The sequence below is a fragment of the Camelus dromedarius genome, chromosome 13 (assembly GCF_036321535.1).
Source record: "Camelus dromedarius isolate mCamDro1 chromosome 13, mCamDro1.pat, whole genome shotgun sequence".
Taxonomy (NCBI): Eukaryota; Metazoa; Chordata; class Mammalia; order Artiodactyla; family Camelidae; genus Camelus; species Camelus dromedarius.
Window position 1 is genome coordinate 59,413,981 of NC_087448.1, and position 20,254 is coordinate 59,434,234.

A 20,254-nucleotide genomic window follows, 5' to 3' on the forward strand; every position below is an offset into this window, starting at 1 on the left:
CTTGACTTTCAGTTTTCTAAGGAATCTCCATAATGTTCTCCACAGCAGCTGCACCAAATTACCTTCCCACCAACAGTGTAGGAGGGCTTCCTTTTCTCCACACCCTCTCCAGCATTGGTTGTTTGTGGACTTTTTCATGATGTCCATTCTGACCAGTGTGAGATGATACTTCATTGTAGATTTGATTTACATTTCTCTGATGATTAGTGATATTATCTGTATGTCTTCATTGGAGAAATGTCTGTTTGGGTCCTCTACTCATGTTTGACTGATTTTGTTGTTGTTGTTGTTGTTGTTGTTGTTGTTGTTGTTATTGAGTTGTATGAGCTGTGTGTACATCCTTGTCAGTCACATAGTTTGCAAATATTTCCTCCCAGTCTATAGGCTGTCTTTGTGTTTTGCTTATGGTTTCTTTTGCTGTGCAATAGCTTATAAGTTTAATTAGGTCTCATTTGTTTCTTTTTGTTTTCATTTCTATTGCCTGGGTAGCCTGCCCTAGGAGAACATTGTTGTGATTTATGTCAGAGAATGCACTGCGCGTGTTCTTTTCCATGTATCCTCTTGATTTCAGCCATCACCATCAGATGCGAGGCTTACAAATCTCTAACTCCAGCTCTGTCAGTTCCATATTTATCAAGGCCTGTTGCCCTGGTAACCTGAACTTGGCATGTTTAAACAGAGTTTCTTATCTTCTCCCAACTTCCTTTCCCTAGACTGGTTCCCTCTCTTAACTTCCTATAATAAATGGGTTCTCCATTCTTTGAACTTATCAAGCACAAATGTTTTTAGATACATATTTTTAAAATTTCCCTCCTCCTTCTTCCTTACATGAGGTCCAAGTCATAGCAGGGTTTTTCCTAGACAGTGGCTTGTTGCCTTTCCAGTTCCAAAGTCCTCACCCTACTCATCCATTTCCTGTTTTGGTTCCTTTCCTGTTCACTTATACTGCTAGCTAATTAATAACCTCCAAACACCGCTCTGACTATTGCACCCTTTTATCCAGAAGCTTTCGGGTGCTCCCACCGAACAAACTCAGAACTTCTTATCTTATTCAAGGGCATCCACAGTGCGCTTCCAACCTATTTTTTCAGAGTCAGCTGTCGATGACTCCCAACTTTTCTTCTGTTTAGCTAGTTTTTAAAGTGCTGTCATACACATGCTACTTGGTTCTCATGAATATTCTGTAAATTAAGAAATTCAGGTGATAATATGCTCAAATGAGAACAGGTACAAGAAGACAAGTGGATTGGCGAAGGTTCCTTGACTAGAAAGCAGCAAAAGTGCACCCAGAGCCTAGATCTCCCAACCCCTAACCCTAGAAGCTGGGCACTGAACCGTCCTCAGAAAAGGCAACCCGACTGGACTGGATTGCCCACTGTTCCCAAGTCTTCTTCTCCCTCTTGCTTTCACGTGCACAATCTTGGAATATTTTGCATTCTTCTCCATTCATTCTAAATCCGTCCCATCTATTAAAGCCTTTATCTGTTCCTCCTCTGGCTCATAGAGTGATCACGCACTTGCTTTCAATCACACTCTGTCTTCTTCTGTCTCCTTTGTACTGTTTCAAATTATTATTGAAATAAATTATTCTCCTTTAATCTTTTATGGACTTAGCTTTTCCCCCCAAATAGATTTTAAGCATTGTGAGATCCTGGCTTATGTCTTAAATGACTTGATCGTCCCCATCTGTGACACTGAGTAAATGCACGACATATTTGCTGTGTGTGTGGTATGTGAGATTAGATTTCTTTTTTAAATGTAAGACATTTCATATATGTTCTCTTTTATCTTATTTTGGTTTTCAAAGGATATGTTATCTATATCATTAAACTAGCATCCTTCTCATGTGGAAAAACTGGTATGATCATTATTATTCAGTGCATTCTTGCAACGCCTCCCACAGACTAGAAACCCATTAAACACCCATTGGCTTTCATTAAATCCTTAGCTCTACCAACTACATTAAACAGTCTGTTAATGGCTGCAGTGCATTGATATTCTGAGCAGTTAGAAACTCATTTTTCCATTTCTTGACTTTTAGTATTGTTCTGGCTCAAGCATACTAAATACAGAATGTAACTTTGTTTCATCAAGTTGTTAGTTTACTCAAATACAAATAATAGTATCCAGGAATAAAAAGGATGGTGACCAAGTCTTTCTTTCAGCCCTGTACCAATGAATAGAACGGATTTGACCCACACATCATAGCACGATGTATTTTTCTAGCACTAGAAATGTTTTCTTCTCTATGGTCCTCCTGCTGTTGAGAAAGCTTTTCTGATGTCAGTAAGCTTTTGAATGGCACTGAATTACCACCGGGCTCACCATGCTGCCTTTTATATGCCCTTGGTTTATATCTACCAGCATGGTAATTTTTCCAGGGTGGTGGAGGAAGCCAGCCACTTCAGCTAAAACCCCTGTGGGCTGGCAAACAAAAGCGGAAAATGGATTCAGCTTAAACGTTCCTTAATTAACTTCTAAAGACTGACAGCAAAGATTAGTGAAATACTGTTAGCACTGACTTAACACTCATCCTAATGAACAAAGGCTGAGGTATTAAATCGTAACCTTCACTGAAGTACTGAGGACTGAACCCAATCATGTTTCGGAGATCTGCACAAAATGAGAGCACTGTTCTTATGTCAGCATGTTGCTCATGTGTAAGTCTCTTCCAAACACAATGAAGATTTTAGCTGTTTCTTAAAGATCTAACACAGAGTCAATCAGGACGCTATTTCTGTCCTCTGAGCCCCTGTTCTACAATTAAGAGCTAGTACAGAGAAAACCTGCGGTCCCAGCTGGGATTTTCAAACATTTGCACCTAAGAAAAGTCACTTTTGGTCCAGGGCTTGGTCCTCCACTTTTGCAAGCACAGAAATTGCATCCTTTAACTTCACTGAGGAATAATCTAGCTTTGGAGAATCAATTCCTTTTTTAAAAGTCGGATTGCTCCGAGTTACAAAGTTACAAAGGATTTGTTTCATTTCAGTCAGGGGACACTTGGTTGGTTGATAGGTCATGTGGTACACCCACTGCCACAGAGATGGACGCAGCAATCAGGGCAGAAAGTGCTGGAAAGCCCTTCCCTGGTGGGTTATTTTCAACTTTCTGAGTTTTCAGATTATTTGGTATCAAAGTCTTTTAAATCTCCTCCAGCTTCTCTCTGAACCAAAAGATTTGTCCACCCAGTTTGTTCCTCTTTCATCTACTAAGAGGAGAAATTCAAGAAGGCAAGAAAAATATTCAAGTACTGGGGGTCCCGTCTCTCAGTTTACTGCTCTCACTTCCCCCACAAGATTCCCCATGATCTTTCCTCTTGCTCTCTCTTTTCTCATAAGAAAGCACGAACTGTCTCAAAGACCCTTTTGCTCCTTTTTCTGTTCAGAAAGAGAGATTATTTTATGGTAATTAGGTTTCCATCAGGAAGAATTGTCTAGGATACACCATCTCCTTCTGGGGGCAGACAGCTAGCTGCCCGTTGGGCTTAATTTTCCATATAATTGTTACCTTTCTAGATCTTCATTTAATAGCCTTGTCTGATGGGTTTCTTTGTTAATCGAGTTCAAACACGAAGATCCAAGTTACAAAAGATAAGCTTTTACAGTCAAAGCAAAACCAGTAAAAACATAAGTTGTTAATTAAAATTGCTTCAATTCTTCACCATGTAATTTAAAAAAATTAATCACCTAAGGGTAAATGGCATCGTACTAGAAACTGTACAGAGGGAAGAACACACGGGGGCGTGACTTTGCCCTTTCAAAACACTAAATCAAGAAAGACAAATTGATTGACGCAGCCAAGGTAGAAACTTAATCCCACTATAAAATCGAGTATAAAATAAACGTTCACGTTAAAATCCATTCACACTCTCTTCTTTCTGTTTAGAAATTTGTGCCTGACGTTGGCCTGCCTGGGAGGAGGAATAACTGCCAGGTGACTCGGTACTTACCATCGTCTTTGTCGGGGACGATCGTCACCTGAGCCCCTGGGAACTCTGGTCCGATTCTGCCCCCCATGGGCGTGCTCAGGAGAACGTGGAACGTTTCCTCCTCTTCATACAAGGAGTCGTCGATGATGACAACCCGACACATTTTCTCCCGCTCGTCTTTGTCAAAGCGGATAACGCTGGTGTGGTCCTCGGGCCGGGATATGTAGTCAGAATAGGACAACACGGATGTCGGCACAGTTCCTCTCGCCGTTCCTGGCGGCAGAGAGAACCCAAAGGGGTTTCTGTAGAACATATTACAAAGGTATTTCTGGAAACAATTACTTTCACCTGCAGCGTCTGAATGGTCCATCATATCTATGAACACCCCTGGAAACTGCAACAGCTCTTACCTCCTGTTCTGGCATCACGAGTCGCCTTCATTATGGTCTCCAACATACGATGGCTATTACAGTTCAAGTGTTTTCTCCTCTACTTCCTGCCAGTGGTCTTTCGGAACAACACAATAATACAGAATAATAGCTCCTGCTGTTCAAATGCTTACCGTGTGCAGGCAAAGTGCCAAGCGCTTCACATGCGTTGCCTCCTTAATCCTCTTAACCACTCTATTCGGTTTTACACTTTTGGCACCTGAGGTTTACAGAAGTCAAACCACTTGCTCTGGGACCCAGAGCTCAAGGCTGATCCTCAAATTTGCATTTTGACCACCATTCTTTATCGCCTTCAAACTCACTTACATTAATGACAATTTTAATGAAAGTTTGCTCAGGTATCCACTGCATCTATGACCTTTTCTTTTAAATTCTTAGAAAAGTCTACTTGCTTCTTAGAATGGTGCTTAGTCTATTAATGAATATTAAGTATTAATTTTAGTTTTGTATTATATAAAATCACCTTTCAGGGGATTCTTACCCCATGAGCAAAACAAGCATTTTGAAATTTGGTTGAAATAAGTTTCAAATTAGTTTCTTGTCCTTGGGGATGCATTTCTTTGCCTCGTTTTTCTTGTTGTTCTTTTTAATAACAACCTCCTTCTATGGAGCAGGCGTGGGTGAGGGAAGGGGACTTCGATTTCCTGCAGTCTTCAAAGCCTGAGTATTACACTGAGTAACCGAGCAGATCAGAAACGTTTTCACAAGCATCAGAGCCCTTCCAGGTCCTCAGAGACGTAACAGTGAAACAAGACTCCTGCATAAAAGCTTCTTTTTTTTCTTTATGAAAATTGTACTAATAAAGTGTAACTTTCATGGCATAATTTTATGACTCCAGCATGTTAAAGAGACTTATTTATACATCTGTGGGGACATTTTAGGTCATTTGCGAATCGAGCTACCTTGTCGTGTGTAGCAGATCACCATCAGCTCCCGGCTCACGTCTCCACTTCTCCTGACGGGAATGAACAGTTCGCCAATGTCCTCTTCGATGGAGTACTCAGACTGGGGGATGAATACAGTCGATTCTAAGGAGAAAACACAGTTAATTTTGCTCAGCCTTTCATTAAATGGAATAGTCCTGTGCAAATTAAAATTGCTCCAATGATCGATCATTTCCCTTTGAATATTCATTTAGAGTAGCCATTGTGAGGGGCAGGACGGAGAAGTGGGGAGAAGTACACATAAATGTGTAGGCTCTGGACCAGTGAATTCCTAATCTAGACATAAAACCCAACATTGCTTTTATCTCCAGTAATTGCTTTTTTCCTCAGTTAGTAAGTGCTGTTGACACACTTCCTTTAAATTCAGCTTTATTCTCTTGGCTCAGGTCACCACCTTCCAATGGAGTAGTTGGCTTTTAGAGGCAGAAGAAATCTCAGAAGTCATCTTGTCTCATGTGTTACTTGGTGAGGAAACTTGGAACCATAGAGTTGAAATTATTTGTCAATGACTCCTACTGGTCAAGTTAGAATTAACACTCAGATCATGTAATGTCTACTCTATTATTTTTTTTTTTACCCCAAATGTGTTCCTTTTGAATTAATGATTAAAAGTATAATAATGCGTTGTTTGACACTTGGTATTTTTGTTCGTTGTTTTTTAAATAGCGATCCCTTTAGAATTGACAAACCTATGTTATCAGCTGTAAGGAACCCATTTGTGGTTTCCCTCCTCCTCTAGAGGAATAACCATGACACAAGAGTATACAACCTCATATTTATATAACAGTGTAAGTCTCAGTGATTCATTTTTCAGGTAGCAGAAAGGTACACCAAATAGTAACAACGACATAAATTGTTGAAAGATACGGTTCAATGTAAAACTACATTTAGTTCAATAAAACATTTAGTTCAATAAAACATTTAGTTCAATAGTTTGACATGATAACCCTCAAACAGTTGCTTTGATATTAACCTGGGGGTCTGTTTCACTGAAAGTCTCATGTGCACACAGAAAATGCCTCATGGTTATTTTTAAAACAGTAAACCACACTGCTTTGGAGGATTATAAAAGACGCTGGAACAGCAGACACCGGTCCTCAGGGTCTATGTCCCATCCCTCTCCACTCTGCCCTGTGCCCCAGGAGCTGCCTACTATGAACCACATCAAAGGTTTCCCGTGAGCTCTGGCTTCCCGTTGGGTCAGCCAAACAGGGAGCACGGGGAGGACGTGGAGGGTGAGAGCAGAGTGAGGTCGCACTGGCTCCCCTGGCTCCCCTCAGGGTTCCAGACCTGGCTGTGCCCCACCAAGCGAGGGTCACAGTGCCCACCGGCTGCCCTGGCTCACTCCCTGGATCAGCGAACTTCTTCCCTTTCCCGAGGTCTAGGGGTGGTGATGGTGCCCCTCTCACTAGCCATGGGGCACTTGACTACATCCACTGGTTTCCCAATTCCCGAATAATCATGTTATTAAATTCTAGTTTAAAATTACTATTTCTGAATGTGCCAATCGTTTGCTCCTGTGACTGATACATTGTTTAAAAAATATAATGTGTAGAAAATACATATTAATAATTTATAGAAGCATTACATAAAATATATATGCATAATATACATAATATGTCCATGAATATAATAGCTATATGACATAATAGAAAAACATATAATATGTCAAATTCCATTAGCGCATGAGATGGAAACCACAGCATCCTCCGGGAAGGTGTTTACCAAGACACAAAGCAAAGGTGATGTTGTAGAAATAGCCAACTTTCTACTAAGTAAGTAGAGACACAGAAAAACATGCCTGCAGGGACGTCCTCTCAAATGTTAACAGTGGTTATTTTCACGTGGTGGGGCTACAGTGACTTTTATTTCTTTAAATCTCTGAATTTTTGCCATGAACGTGTGTTACTTTTATCTTTTCAGATTGGTTTTTATTATTTTTTTCTTTTGAAAGACAAAGCTGAAAGTGAACGCATTCTTTATTAGTCGATGTGACCACACTGTAAGGAGTGCTTTGATTTGTAGCTGCTGTTTTTATTTTTCAGTTTTGACTGTGCTGTGACTTAGGCAAAAAATGACATCTATTCTCAGAAATAAAATAGTTGTAGCTACGCTTGAAAGATGCCCCTTTTCTCAATTATACTAAACAGATAAAAAAAAAAAAAAGACTCTGCTAAAAATATGATAGAAAAATAGATCTCCTGAAACCCTTTGCTGTAATAGAACAAAGAAGGGGAAGAAAATGCAGTGCATGGATGAAGGCACTGAGTGTTCGTCTTTAGACAGTCTGGCACACTCAGAACCAACTCAAAAGATATTCTGGCGCATCTCCAGGCAACTATGGTGCCCTCAGATTGGCCAGCAACTGGTACAGAATACGGAGCCTGTCACTGATATGTTTGAACATGGATGGACTGCTCTCTTACATTTCAATGGTTTATTACTGTTTTTACTATGAAATAGACATAGTAATATGGGCTAATTAAACAGGAATTGAAAAAAAATGAGAATAATGAAAATATATCTAAGTCACATGATGGGAAGTATTACGAGTTCACATCAGGAAGCCACAATGTCCAAAAATTATTCTTTGGCAGCATGCAAACATGTTGGTTAAACTGGATCTTTAGGTAATCTTTGTTTATCTCATTAAATGTTTGTGAATGTAGAAACTTTCAGAAAGTTTTCCATCACTAAAATCGTTTCATTTTGCATCACCTTTTTTCTTAACCATCTTTTGGTGCCAGACATGTTCAGACGTGTGCTGTCCTTTGAACAAGTGCTTATAATTTTTTCTTTCTCTTAAGACACTGACCCATGTTTCATGGAAACAGAGCTCAAAAAGCAGAAGCTCTGACACTCATTGAAGTTGAAGCTCTTGTGTGCTTTATCATTTTGGTGTCACTGGCCGCAGCTGACTATCATTTCCTTAAATCTGGACCTTTCATTCTGGCTCACGCATGTCAAAATATCAGGTAGCCAGTGATCTCCTTATGTCAACATGTTCAGCGGTACAGAAAATAATAAAATAATAATGTTTGGGCTTCATATATTAATCAGCCTATGTCATCTGAGTTCTACATCATGAAACAGGGTTGGTTCAGTCAGCAAACGAAAGTTTGCCTTTTCCGTGTATCCAATAAGATTAGGGTTCTTGAGATGTAAGTTCTAGTTTCTTTAGAATGGTACGTTAACACTCTGCTATGTTTAATAGTAGAGTTTAATAGGTTCATATTATGATACTATATATCATGTAGTATTTATATATATATATCATATACCTCATATAGTATTAATCTAATCTGGTCCCACTAAAAATGATTGCAGAGATCAAATATTTTAATCCACTTGCTCATGGCTGTATTTGGGTATCATGAAGATGCTAGACAGTCCATTTCAATCAGAAATTTGCAGATACAATCACATAGAATTGGAAAGGGATCTTTATAGAAAATAATAAGATTTAGTTCTTACATATTTTCCTCTTAACAGAAATGAAAATGTTTAATTTTCAGTAATATTTTTATATGCTTCTGAGAGTGAGGAAAAGTAGTGTAATTTCTGACAGTTAGGGAAAGTTGTCTTTAACCTAGGTCAGAGACTTCTGTGGATGCTGACTGCTCCTCCTGTCGTCATACATAGCAGTCTGGATTGTTAAATGTAACAATTTAGTGGAATGTAATCACCTAATGATATGATGCTTCAGGGTCAGTGTGCCTTCTTCACTCTGACGCCTGGGGATGCTCTATAAATATTTGTTGAACACGCAGACACATCACACAGGGCTAAAGTAGTCTTGACTATTTTCCTAGAACACTTGCTTTTATTTACCTATAGGTATGCATTTGAGGCTTGATAGATAAATGTAAAAAATAATAGAATAAACGTAGAAAAAATTACTTTTTCTTTTTTCATATATATGAGAATAGGTGAAACAATGTTGCTACGGTAAAGTTTACTGTTTAATTGTGATCTTGGTTATTATTTCTTTCATTATTTCTTCATGCGAAATGACAGGCGACTGTATAACTCAGAGGAAATGGAAGAGCTCTGGAGGAACTACATATATATATATTCAAACACTGGCTGGGGGACTTTGAGAAAATGAATTCTTTGAGCCTCAGATATTTCATCTGGAAATTGACATATAAATCCCAGAGTTGTAAGCATAAAGTTTAAATGAATAAGATTGTAAAGGTCCTAATACAGTGTCTGGCTTACAGTGGGCACTCAAATACGGCCACCTACTCTCTTGCCCTTGGCCCGTGGAACAGTCCTTTTGGACTTCCCTGGGTTAGGTTAGAAAACAGGACAGGAGGAATGACGGTGACCTGACATTTTCTTGAAGCCCTTCTAGTCTCATGGAAATCTGCTGTCTGTTTTTGATCACAGTCCAGCCCAGCTGCAGAGAATCTTCTAATGGAAGACAATTGCTACCATCCAATGGAATTTCACAGGGGAGCGTCCATCCCCTGAGATGCAGTGTCATTTCACCAATCTCTGCCAATGCTAAAAGAAAGTCAAATAAAACAGCTTCCAAGTGGCTGGCTTAGGCAGGGACTAAAGGATGGCTCAGTTTCTTGAGTTCCTCATCCAGAAAACGAGTTTTAACATTTCATGCAGGTTAAAACTCCTCCCACTTGGAACTTTCTATGTGCACAGGCAAAAGATGTAGATTGTGGAATCAAAGTGAAACAAGGGAGGGCAGCAAAGTGGTAGAGAAGGAGGAAGGAGAGAAGTAAAAGTCACGACAACAAAGAGCAGGTTTTCCGCGGGCGGGCACCCTGGGGCGGCAAACTTCTGCAGGCATGGGAGGTAGGACACAGAGAGGTTCCCGTCTCCGCTCAGAGCTCTGTTCTCTGCTTATTCTAGCTCTCCTCTTTGTACCACAGGCTTCAATGGATGAGGGAATTGAATTTATTGACTTACTTAATCAATGACTAAACCCATTTGTCTAGGAAGTTATTGACAGCCATGACCGTGGCAGAATGGTGTATTCTCTCTTTGTGCTCCCACGGCATTTGGTTGAGTAGTACAAAAAGCCCCTTTGCAGCCCTCCATTTTCCTGCGACAAAGTAAGTCCTGTTCTGGACAAAAATGTGGGCTTCCGAAGCCCCATCTGATAGTTGAACTGAGCTCTGTGGCCCTTCCATGACGGGCAGGGGCAGGTCCTAGCACGGCTGTGAGAACTGCACGTGGCCACTTGGGAGCTTTGGCTCCGTTCTCCCCGCGGCCACCCCCGGGCTGTCAGGGGTGAGGATGGGGTGCACCTTCACCAGGCTTCCACTGCCCTTCGAGGCGGCCTGCACTCTGCACAGATGATGCAGAAAACACGCCGACTGCACCCACTCTTCAGAGAGGGGTCAAACAAGCCATGGTTCCCAGCCAGAGAGTCGCAAACATCTGGAGGCACGAGAGGCAAGACAGAGCGTCCATGTGGGGACTGAGTAGTGACTCAGGTCAAGTAAATCAGCAACTAAGTGTGGTGTGTGTATTACTTCTGCAGTGGCTGTTGATATTCATTTAATGGATAAAGTACATAGTCATTTAAAAACTTACTTAAGTCATGACTATGTAATTTAAAAAATATAAATGGAGGGAGAGTATTATAAGAGTATAATTACAAACATGTGAGACTCCGGGATGTATGCATGTACATGTTTGTGTGTGTGTATATAGAGTTTATGCTAACACATTTTTTGTCATACAATTTGGGAACCAATGTTCTAAAATTTGTTGCATGTGAACTTGAGAGCATCCTATAAACATCAAGTAAAGCACCTAAAGTGGTACGCATGCCTGAAAGGTAGCAAAGGACTGAATGAAAGAATGTCTACACTGTGTTAATTACACTGTCAGGCACAAAGCAATGCTCGATGAGTTTCAGTTATTATCACCACCAGCACCCCTTGTGGGTGAGCAAGGTACTGGCAAAAGAGTGTACCTGCCTGTGTTTATACAACCTGGCTCGAAAGTAAAAGCAGCTCCCAGCCTAAGGTAAAGCAGAGCTGGTTACTCCCTCTTCTTGCTCCCATAACGCTTTGTTCAGTCTTTGCTACCCCATGTTCTGTTGCCATCACTTATTTACAGGGCTCTCTTGCCCATTGGGTCATATGCTCTTTGATAGAAGGGATTGCATCCTATTGTCTTTGCATCACCAAGGCACAGTGCTGCGCTCAGCACAAGCGTGTGCTGGATACATTTTTAATACGTGCAAAAAGATCTCATAACAAATCTAGAATTATTATTCAGAAAGAGAGCTTATAACAAGTTCCTAGAGCTAGTGAATTCATAAGTGAAGAGTTACAAGAGCGTAGAAAGAATCAAATTTTTGAAATGGTTGGGAAAGTGATCCTTTGTGGAAAGAAGAAAGACTGTTTAATCTCCTGTTGTGAAATCTAACATTGTAATTTATGACACTAGAAATAACAATAATATTTGTGTTCTGCTTTATGTTTTATGAAACTTTCATAAGAATGCTGCAACATGAGATTAATTTTCTTACTTTGTGCATTAGGAAACTAAAACTTAATAAAAGCTGTTTGATTTGATTAAGGTCATACAAGTAGAAATGGTAGAGATGGGAATCAAACCTAAGGCTTGTAATTTCAAGGCCACTGGTCTTCAGCAAGATATGGGACACTCCAGGCACCTGTCATTCCAGAGCACTTGTCAGTCATCATAGTGATGATGGTGGCCTGGAATGAACAGGGCTGAACTTCCTCTAGAAAACGCCAAGACAACTTAGATCATCATTACATAAAATTACATTACAGCAAATTTTTACTTGGTAGTTTTCAAGAATACAGATTATAGTAAAGCAAGAACCTTCAATATGCTGCATACAAGAGACCCACTTTAGGGAGAAGGACACATATAGATTGAGAGTGAAAGGATGGAAAAGGATATTCCATGCAAATGGAAAAGCCAAAAAAGCAGGTGTTGCAGTACTGATTTCAGACAAAATAGACTTTAAAACAAAGGCCATAAAGAAAGAAAAAGAAGGACATTTTATAATGATTAAAGGAGTGATACAAGATGAGGATATTACACTCGTTAATATATATGCACCCAATATAGGAGCACCTAAGTACATACAAGAATTACTAACAGAGATAAAGGGGGATATTGATGGGAATACAATCATAGTTGGAGATTTTAACACTGCATTAACATCACTAGACAGATCTTCCAGACAGAAAATAAACAAGGCAACAGAGAAATTAAATACTACAATAGAAAAACTAGATTTGGTGGATATTTTCAGAACATTACACCCCCCAAAAATAGGATATACATTCTTTTCAAGTGCACATGGAACATTTTCCAGAATCGATCATGTACTTGGGCACAAAAGAAACCTCAACAATTTTAAGAAGATAGAAATTATCTCAAGCATCTTTACTGACCACAATGCCATGAAACTGGAAATCAACAACAGAGAAACAAAGGAGAAAAAAAGGAAAGCATGGAGATTAAACAATATGTTATTGAAAAAACAATGGATCAATGAGGAAATCAAAGCTGAAATTAAAAAATACCTTGAGACAAATGATAATGAAAGCACAACCACTCGAAACCTATGGGACACAGCAAAGGCAGTGCTAAGAGGGAAGTTTATAGCGATACAGGCCTTCCTCAAAAAAGAAGAACAATCTCAAATAAACAATTTAACCCACCACCTGAATGAATTAGAAAAAGAAGAACAAAAAGCCCCAAAAAGCAGCAGAAGGAAGGAAATAATAAAGATCAGAGAGGAATTAAATACAATAGAGATTAACAAGACCATAGAAAAAATCAACCAAACCAAAAGCTGGTTTTTTGAAAAAGTAAATAAAATCGACAAACCTCTGGCCAAACTCACAAAGAAGAAAAAAGAGAGAGCACAAATTAGCAAAATAAGAAAGGAAAATGGAGAGATTACAACAAACAAAATAGAAATACAGAATATCATATGAGAATATTATGAAAAACTATATGGAACCAAACTGGATAACCTAGAGGAGATGGACAAGTTTCTGGAAACATACTGTCCACCAAAACTGAATCAAGAAGAATCTGAACACTTGAACAATCCGATCACTAGAAAGGAAATAGAAATAGCAATTAAAAACCTCCCTACAAATAAAAGTCCAGGACTGGACGGCTTCACCGGGGAATTCTACCAAACATACAAAGAAGAACTCATACCAGTCCTTCTCAAACTCTTCCAGACAATTGAAAAGGAGGGAATACTCCCAAACTCATTCTATGAAGCCACCATCACCCTGATACCAAAACCAGGCAAAGACACTACAAAAAAAGAGAATTATAGGCCAATATCACTGATGAACATAGACGCCAAAATCCTCACCAAAATTTTAGCAAATAGAATCCAACAACACATAAAAAAGATTATACATCATGACCAAGTGGGGTTCATCCCAGGGACACAAGGCTGGTTCAACATACGCAAATCAATCAGTGTAATACATTACCTCAACAAGAGAAAGGACAAAAACCACATGATCATCTCAGTCGATGCAGAAAAAGCATTTGATAAAATTCAACACCCATTTATGATAAAAACTCTCGCCAAAGTGGGTATAGAGGGAACATATCTCAACATAATAAAAGCTATATATGACAAACCTACAGCCAGCATAGTACTCAACGGTGAAAAACTCAAAAGCTTCCCACTAAAATCTGGGACAAGACAAGGATGCCCACTATCACCACTCCTATTCAACATAGTCCTGGAAGTCCTAGCCACAGCAGTCAGGCAAGAGAAAGAAATAAAAGGGATCCAAATTGGAAAAGAAGAGGTAAAAGTGTCATTCTATGCTGATGACATGCTACTATATATAGAAAACCCTAAAAGGTCCACACAAAAGCTACTAGAGCTGATTGAAGAATTCAGCAAGGTAGCAGGTTACAAAATTAACGTTCAAAAATCAGTTGCATTTCTTTACACTAACGATAAATCAACAGAAGAAGAAAGTAAAGAAACAATCCCCTTTAAAATAGCACCCAAAGTAATAAAATATCTGGGAATAAATCTAACCAAGGAGGTGAAAGAATTTTACACAGAAAACTATAAACCATTGATGAGGGAAATTAAAGAAGACTTTAAAAAATGGAAAGATATTCCATGCTCTTGGATTGGAAGAATCAATATTGTTAAAATGGTCACACTGCCCAAGGCAATCTACAGATTTAATGCAATCCCTATCCAATTACCCAGGACATATTTCACAGAACTAGAAAAAATCATAATAAAATTCATATGGAACCATCAAAGACCTAGAATTGCCAAAGCATTACTGAAGAGAAAGAAAGAGGCTGGAGGAATAACTCTCCCAGACTTCAGACAATACTACAGAGCTACAGTCATCAAGACAGCATGGTATTGGTACCAAAACAGACATATAGACCAATGGAACAGAATAGAGAGCCCAGAAATGAACCCACAAACTTTTGGTCAACTCATCTTTGACAAAGGAGGCAAGAATATACATTGGAATAAAGACAGTCTCTTCAGCAAATGGTGTTGGGAAAACTGGACAGCAGCATGTAAAACAATGAAGCTAGAACACTCCCTTACACCATATACAAAAATCAACTCAAAATGGATTAAAGACTTAAACATAAGACAAGATACAATAAACCTCCTAGAGGAAAACATAGGCAAAACATTATCTGACATACATTTCAAAAATTTTCTCCTAGAAGAAATAAAAGCAAGAATAAACAAATGGGACCTAATGAAACTTACAAGCTTCTGCACAGCAAAGGAAACCAGAAATAAAACAAGAAGGAAACCTACGGAATGGTTTTTTTTGCAAGTGAAAATTTTTGCAAGTGAAACCGACAAAGGCTTGATCTCCAGAATATATAAGCAGCTCATACGACTCAATAAGAAAAAAATAAACAACCCAATCCAAAAATGGGCAGAAGACCTAAACAAGCAATTCTCCAAGGAAGACATACAAATGATCAAAAAGCACATGAAAAAATGCTCAATATCACTAATTATCAGAGAAATGCAAGTCAAAACTACAATGAGGTATCACCTCACACCAGTCAGAATGGCCGTCATTCGAAAATCCACAAATGACAAATGCTGGAGAGGCTGTGGAGAAAGGGGAACCCTCCTACACTGCTGGTGGGAATGCAGTTTGGTGCAGCCACTATGGAAAACAGTGTGGAGATTCCTCAAAACACTAGGAATAGACTTACCATATGACCCAGGAATCCCACTCCTGGGCTTGTATCCAGAAGGAAATCTACTTCAGGATGACACCTGCACCCCAATGTTCATAGCAGCACTATTTACAATAGCCAAAACATGGAAACAGCCTAAATGTCCATCAGCAGGTGACTGGATAAAGAAGATGTGGTATATTTATACAATGGAATACTACTCAGCCATAAAAACCAACAACATAATGCCATTTGCAGCAACATGGATGCTCCTGGAGAATGTCATTCTAAGTGAAGTAAGCCAGAAAGAGAAAGACAAATACCATATGAGATCACTCATATGTGGAATCTAAAAAACAAAAACAAAAACAAACAAACAAACAAAAACAAAGTGTAAATAAAGGACAGAAATAGACTCACAGACAGAGAATACAGACTTGTGGTTACCAGGAGGGTGGAGGGTGGGAAGGGATAGACTGGGATTTCAAAATTGTAGAATAGACTACACTGTATAGCACAGGGAAATATACACAAAATGTTATGATAACTCACAGAGAAAAAAATGTGACAATGAGTGTGTATATGTCCATGAATAACTGAAAAATTGTGCTGAACACTGGAATTTGACGCAACATTGTAAAATGATTATAAATCAATAAAAAAATGTTAAAAAAAAAAAGAATACAGATTATATAAGGAGTGTGTGTGTGTGTGTGTGTGTGTGCATATGACTATTGTGTGTATTTTGTTTCTAAAATCCCACTTCTCACACTTACTATGGGTGTAGAGTAGTGTGTGTATGTCACCCTGGGCTTGTAAGTAGGAAGGCACAAATGAGTTTAAGTGTCTTATTCCTTAAGGTAAAGTAGGGTGATTATACCAATGGGCAAATAAAATATCAAGAAATGGCTTCAAACAAACTCTTAACTAATGGGCCAGTTTATATGTATTAAAGCTGTCACGGGCTTGTTCCAGAGAGAGAAGCTTTATCAAGCTAGCACTTACCCCAAAGACCAGAAGAAAATTTACTTGTTTATTCTTAGATATTGCAGATAAAATTAAATGTAATTAAATGCTAACTGTTCTTTAATGGAAATCATAAACATAACTAACCTTCATATTTAAAGGCAGAGACGTTAGTTAAGCAAACAGAGCTGAAACTCCACTTTCTTACCCTCTCTCTTTAATTATGCTCCATCTTGAAACCCAGAGATTTCCACATACATCTCTATTTCATGTACTGAGTAGATTGTATCTTTACAGAACATTTAAGAGTTCTCTGACTGACAAAATAAAGTAGGCTGGCAGTTTCAAAGAAAGTCATGTCTGTCTTCTGACAGCATTTCAGCTTTAGAGGAGTCTCTCCAAGCTTTGTCTACATGCCAGCCCTCAAAAAGCCAGCTCAACCTTTTTTTTTTTTTTCCTGGCTGCATTGAGACAAGTCAGGACTGTAGAAATATAGCAGGGGGAGGGGAAAGGTCAAATTACACTCAAAAGCAGTGAGATTCACTTTAAACAACACCAGCCAAGGGTGTGCATTGACAAGAAAATGTAATCTAACAGAAAGTAAGAGCAATGATTCCCAACATTTTTTACCAAGGAGTGGGGGTGGGTTGGGTGGGCATTATGTAATAAATGTGCAAACATATGGCAGAATGAAAAGTTTTGGCTGGCGAATATAGGAAGAAGCTTGAATAATTAAGTGTTACATGGAGAACAAATTAATCCCCAAATGGTCTAGTTTCTAAAGCATTTGTTTAAAGACATTTTCAAAAGATATTTAAAAGACTTTAAAAAGTCATGAAATAATGCTAAAAAAACAAGGCGAGTGATGTCAGTTCAAAGGATAGAATTATAATAAGAGAAAGAACATGTTGATAATCCTATGCATATTTGTAGTTCATTTACTCGAAAAAATACAGCTTCCCTTCATTAATTTTTGGGTTCCCTCTGCCAACAGCATAACTGAGAATACTGAACCGTTCTTCTAGAAAGTTCTCTGTATAGAAAATCCAAACATTGGGTTTAAAACTTCCTTCATAAGGTGTTTTGTCCTGAAAACCCAACAGCAACAACACAGGCGAGTTGGCGGTAGCTCTTACCGTCTCCTGGGTCCACGATCTCCACCGTGGTCACCGTGGGGAATTCCAGGGTGGCCAGCACGGGCTCCGAGAGGACCACCTGGAAGGTCTCGGACTGCTCGTGCTCCCCGTCACTCGTGATCCGCACTCTCCACGTGGCCCTGGTCTGGCCCGGGTTGAACTGCACTTGTTTTTGTGCTTTGCCCTTGAAGTCTTTGTCTCTTTTTGCCGTCCCGTCTCTTGTGCCAATACCTTCACGGAAACACAGCATCATCTTTTTAGGCTTATCTTCAGTTGGGTTATTAAGGTTTTCCTTGTTGTGAACTTTTTGTGGGTCATTTTATCCTGCAGTGCAAGGCTAATGCTGCCTTGATTCCGTGAAATGGATAATGGGGTATGGGTCCCCAACAGAAGTGTTCTGCTGGAGACGTTCAACAGTACATGACTCTGTTCAACTCTTGCACCGTTACGGTCTTGCTATATGTTCTTTGCACTCACTAGGTTGGTGTTAGCACCTCTTGTAAAACAAGACCGTGTAAATTGATATTCACGTTCTGAAACAGTCTTACACCTACGTATTCATACACTCTGAATCTCTTCACATTTACTTTTTTTTGCATATGTTGTATTGCATGGGTCATATTTTAAAATCTTAAGAAAAATTCTCTAACTGGAAAATATAGTAAGAGACTCTGTGAGTCAAATAATTCTCTGATAATCTAAGTTGTGAGTGGCCAAGCATAATAACAAAAAATTGTAATATTCTCTAAACATTTCATGGAACTAGGGCCCTTAAAAGAATGTAATTCAGTGTTTGTCAACATGAGCATTGCCAGGTTTTCTTTGAGGAACAGTCCAGAATTCCATGAAACCATGCGGACAGAAATAAAGAGCTAAATGTATATGGTTACTATGTGTCTGACTGACTCTGGTGGTTCATTAGGTCAATTTTAAGTTAGCCGGGAAGGTTGAAGGAGCTCTGAGTCTCCAAGTACACTACAAGAGGACCTTTCTTTACAATTATCATGCCACATACTCAAATCACAACACATATCATCTATTAAGCAGAAAGAATCAACAAATTCAACATCATAGAAAAATCGTAAAATTAGAGTTAGTACTTGCTATGGTCTATCTTCAAGTACTGCATCAGAACCTCTCCATGAGTCAGGTTAATAGAACAATTTCCATTTTCAAATATGTTCCTTTACACACCGGCAATTTTCAGAGAAGTTGGTAGGAAAGACAGACTTTAGAAAGGAAAAACAAAATCTTACGACCATTAGTGTTAAAAAGTCTGAAAATACTTTGTAACATTTCTCATTTAATTGAAAAAATTATCTTATCCTTAGAAAATGTCCTTTTGTTCTTCAAACTAGAAGCGATGCTGCACCAAGTAAGATCCATTCAACCACAAATGTTCACTGAGTGTCTACTATGTGCCAGGATTTAAGTGCTGGGGCTGAAACAGATAACAGAACAGATGAAACCTCTGCCCTCGTGGTGTTTATGAAAGATTAATTTGAATATTTATTTCTTCATCTCAGTATATCACTGACTGTTGGTTTCATCTTCAAATGAAGATGAAAATAAATATTTCTTCTAGATCTCAGAAAAATAACTGAGATATAAATATTGCATTTGTTTTAATAGAAAGTAAAGCATGATTTATTTAATGGCAAGAGGGAAAAGAGCATAGAATTGGGAATTCCAGCACTATATATCGTTTTTTTTTTTGGCTGTTTCCTCCCCAGACAACTCCGTCCCAACGAAAAGTCATTCCTTTACGTCATATTCTTTTTTTTTAATTGAAGTATAGTCAGTTACAATGAGTCAATTTCTGGTGTACAGCTTAATGTCCCAGTCATGCATATATATACATATATTCATTTTCATATTCTTTTTCATTAAAGGTTATTACAAGATATTGAATATAGTTACCTAAGCTACATAGAAGAAATTTGTTTTGTAATCTATTTTTACATATAGTGGTTAACCTTTGCAAATCTCAAACTCCCAAATTTACCCTTTCCCACCCCCTTTCCCCCAGTAATCATAAAACTGTTCACCACGTCTGCGAGTCTGTTTCTGTTTTGTAGATGAGTTCATTAGCCAGCACGACATATCTTGGTGAACGTTGCTGACTTCCTGTCAGCTCTCTGGCTCCTAATGCACACAGAGTGCTTGTCAACACCTCTCGGCTCCACCGCAATTCACTGCCAAGGTGATGATGGAAGGACTCATTCTCGCTGAGGTTCCAGCACACATGCAGCTCATTGACCCGTCTATCCCCAGCGGTATGGCCAGCAAAAGAATCTTTTATTTGGTCCCTGACAGCTACTGCCCACTTTCCTGTTTTGTTTTGTTTCATCAACAAGGCATTATTTTTCTAGGGATTCAAAAGGCAGTGAAAAACAAAAAGGACTCAGTTTAATACAAAGAATGTCCACTGGTTCCAACTAAGTCATTCTTCTAAGTGATAATCAGGTCATCCAATCTAATAAAATAGTAAGTTGCAAAGCCAAATCGCAGTTGTTACTGCTAAAAGCACCCAGAATTTTTTCAGTGGATTTTACATGAGATTCTCAACTGGATGTGAAGTATAAACAGACAATATCTTTGTTTCGTCAAACAAAGAGGAATGGACTTCTATTTAGTGAAAAAAGACTG

At 38.8% G+C, this 20,254-nt stretch overlaps 1 protein-coding gene across 1 annotated transcript in view; it reads right to left on the reverse strand.

The window, feature by feature from the left end:
* The window catches only part of FREM2 (FRAS1 related extracellular matrix 2), a 136,942-nt gene that overhangs the window by 53,566 nt on the left and 63,122 nt on the right, over window positions 1-20,254 (reverse strand). Inside the window, exons 4-6 of the mRNA XM_031465926.2 lie at window positions 17,606-17,836; window positions 5,280-5,405; window positions 3,950-4,201 (exon numbers count right to left, since the gene is read on the reverse strand). Of these exons, the coding sequence (XP_031321786.2) occupies window positions 3,950-4,201; window positions 5,280-5,405; window positions 17,606-17,836 (609 nt within the window). The remainder of the gene's footprint in view (window positions 1-3,949; window positions 4,202-5,279; window positions 5,406-17,605; window positions 17,837-20,254) is intronic.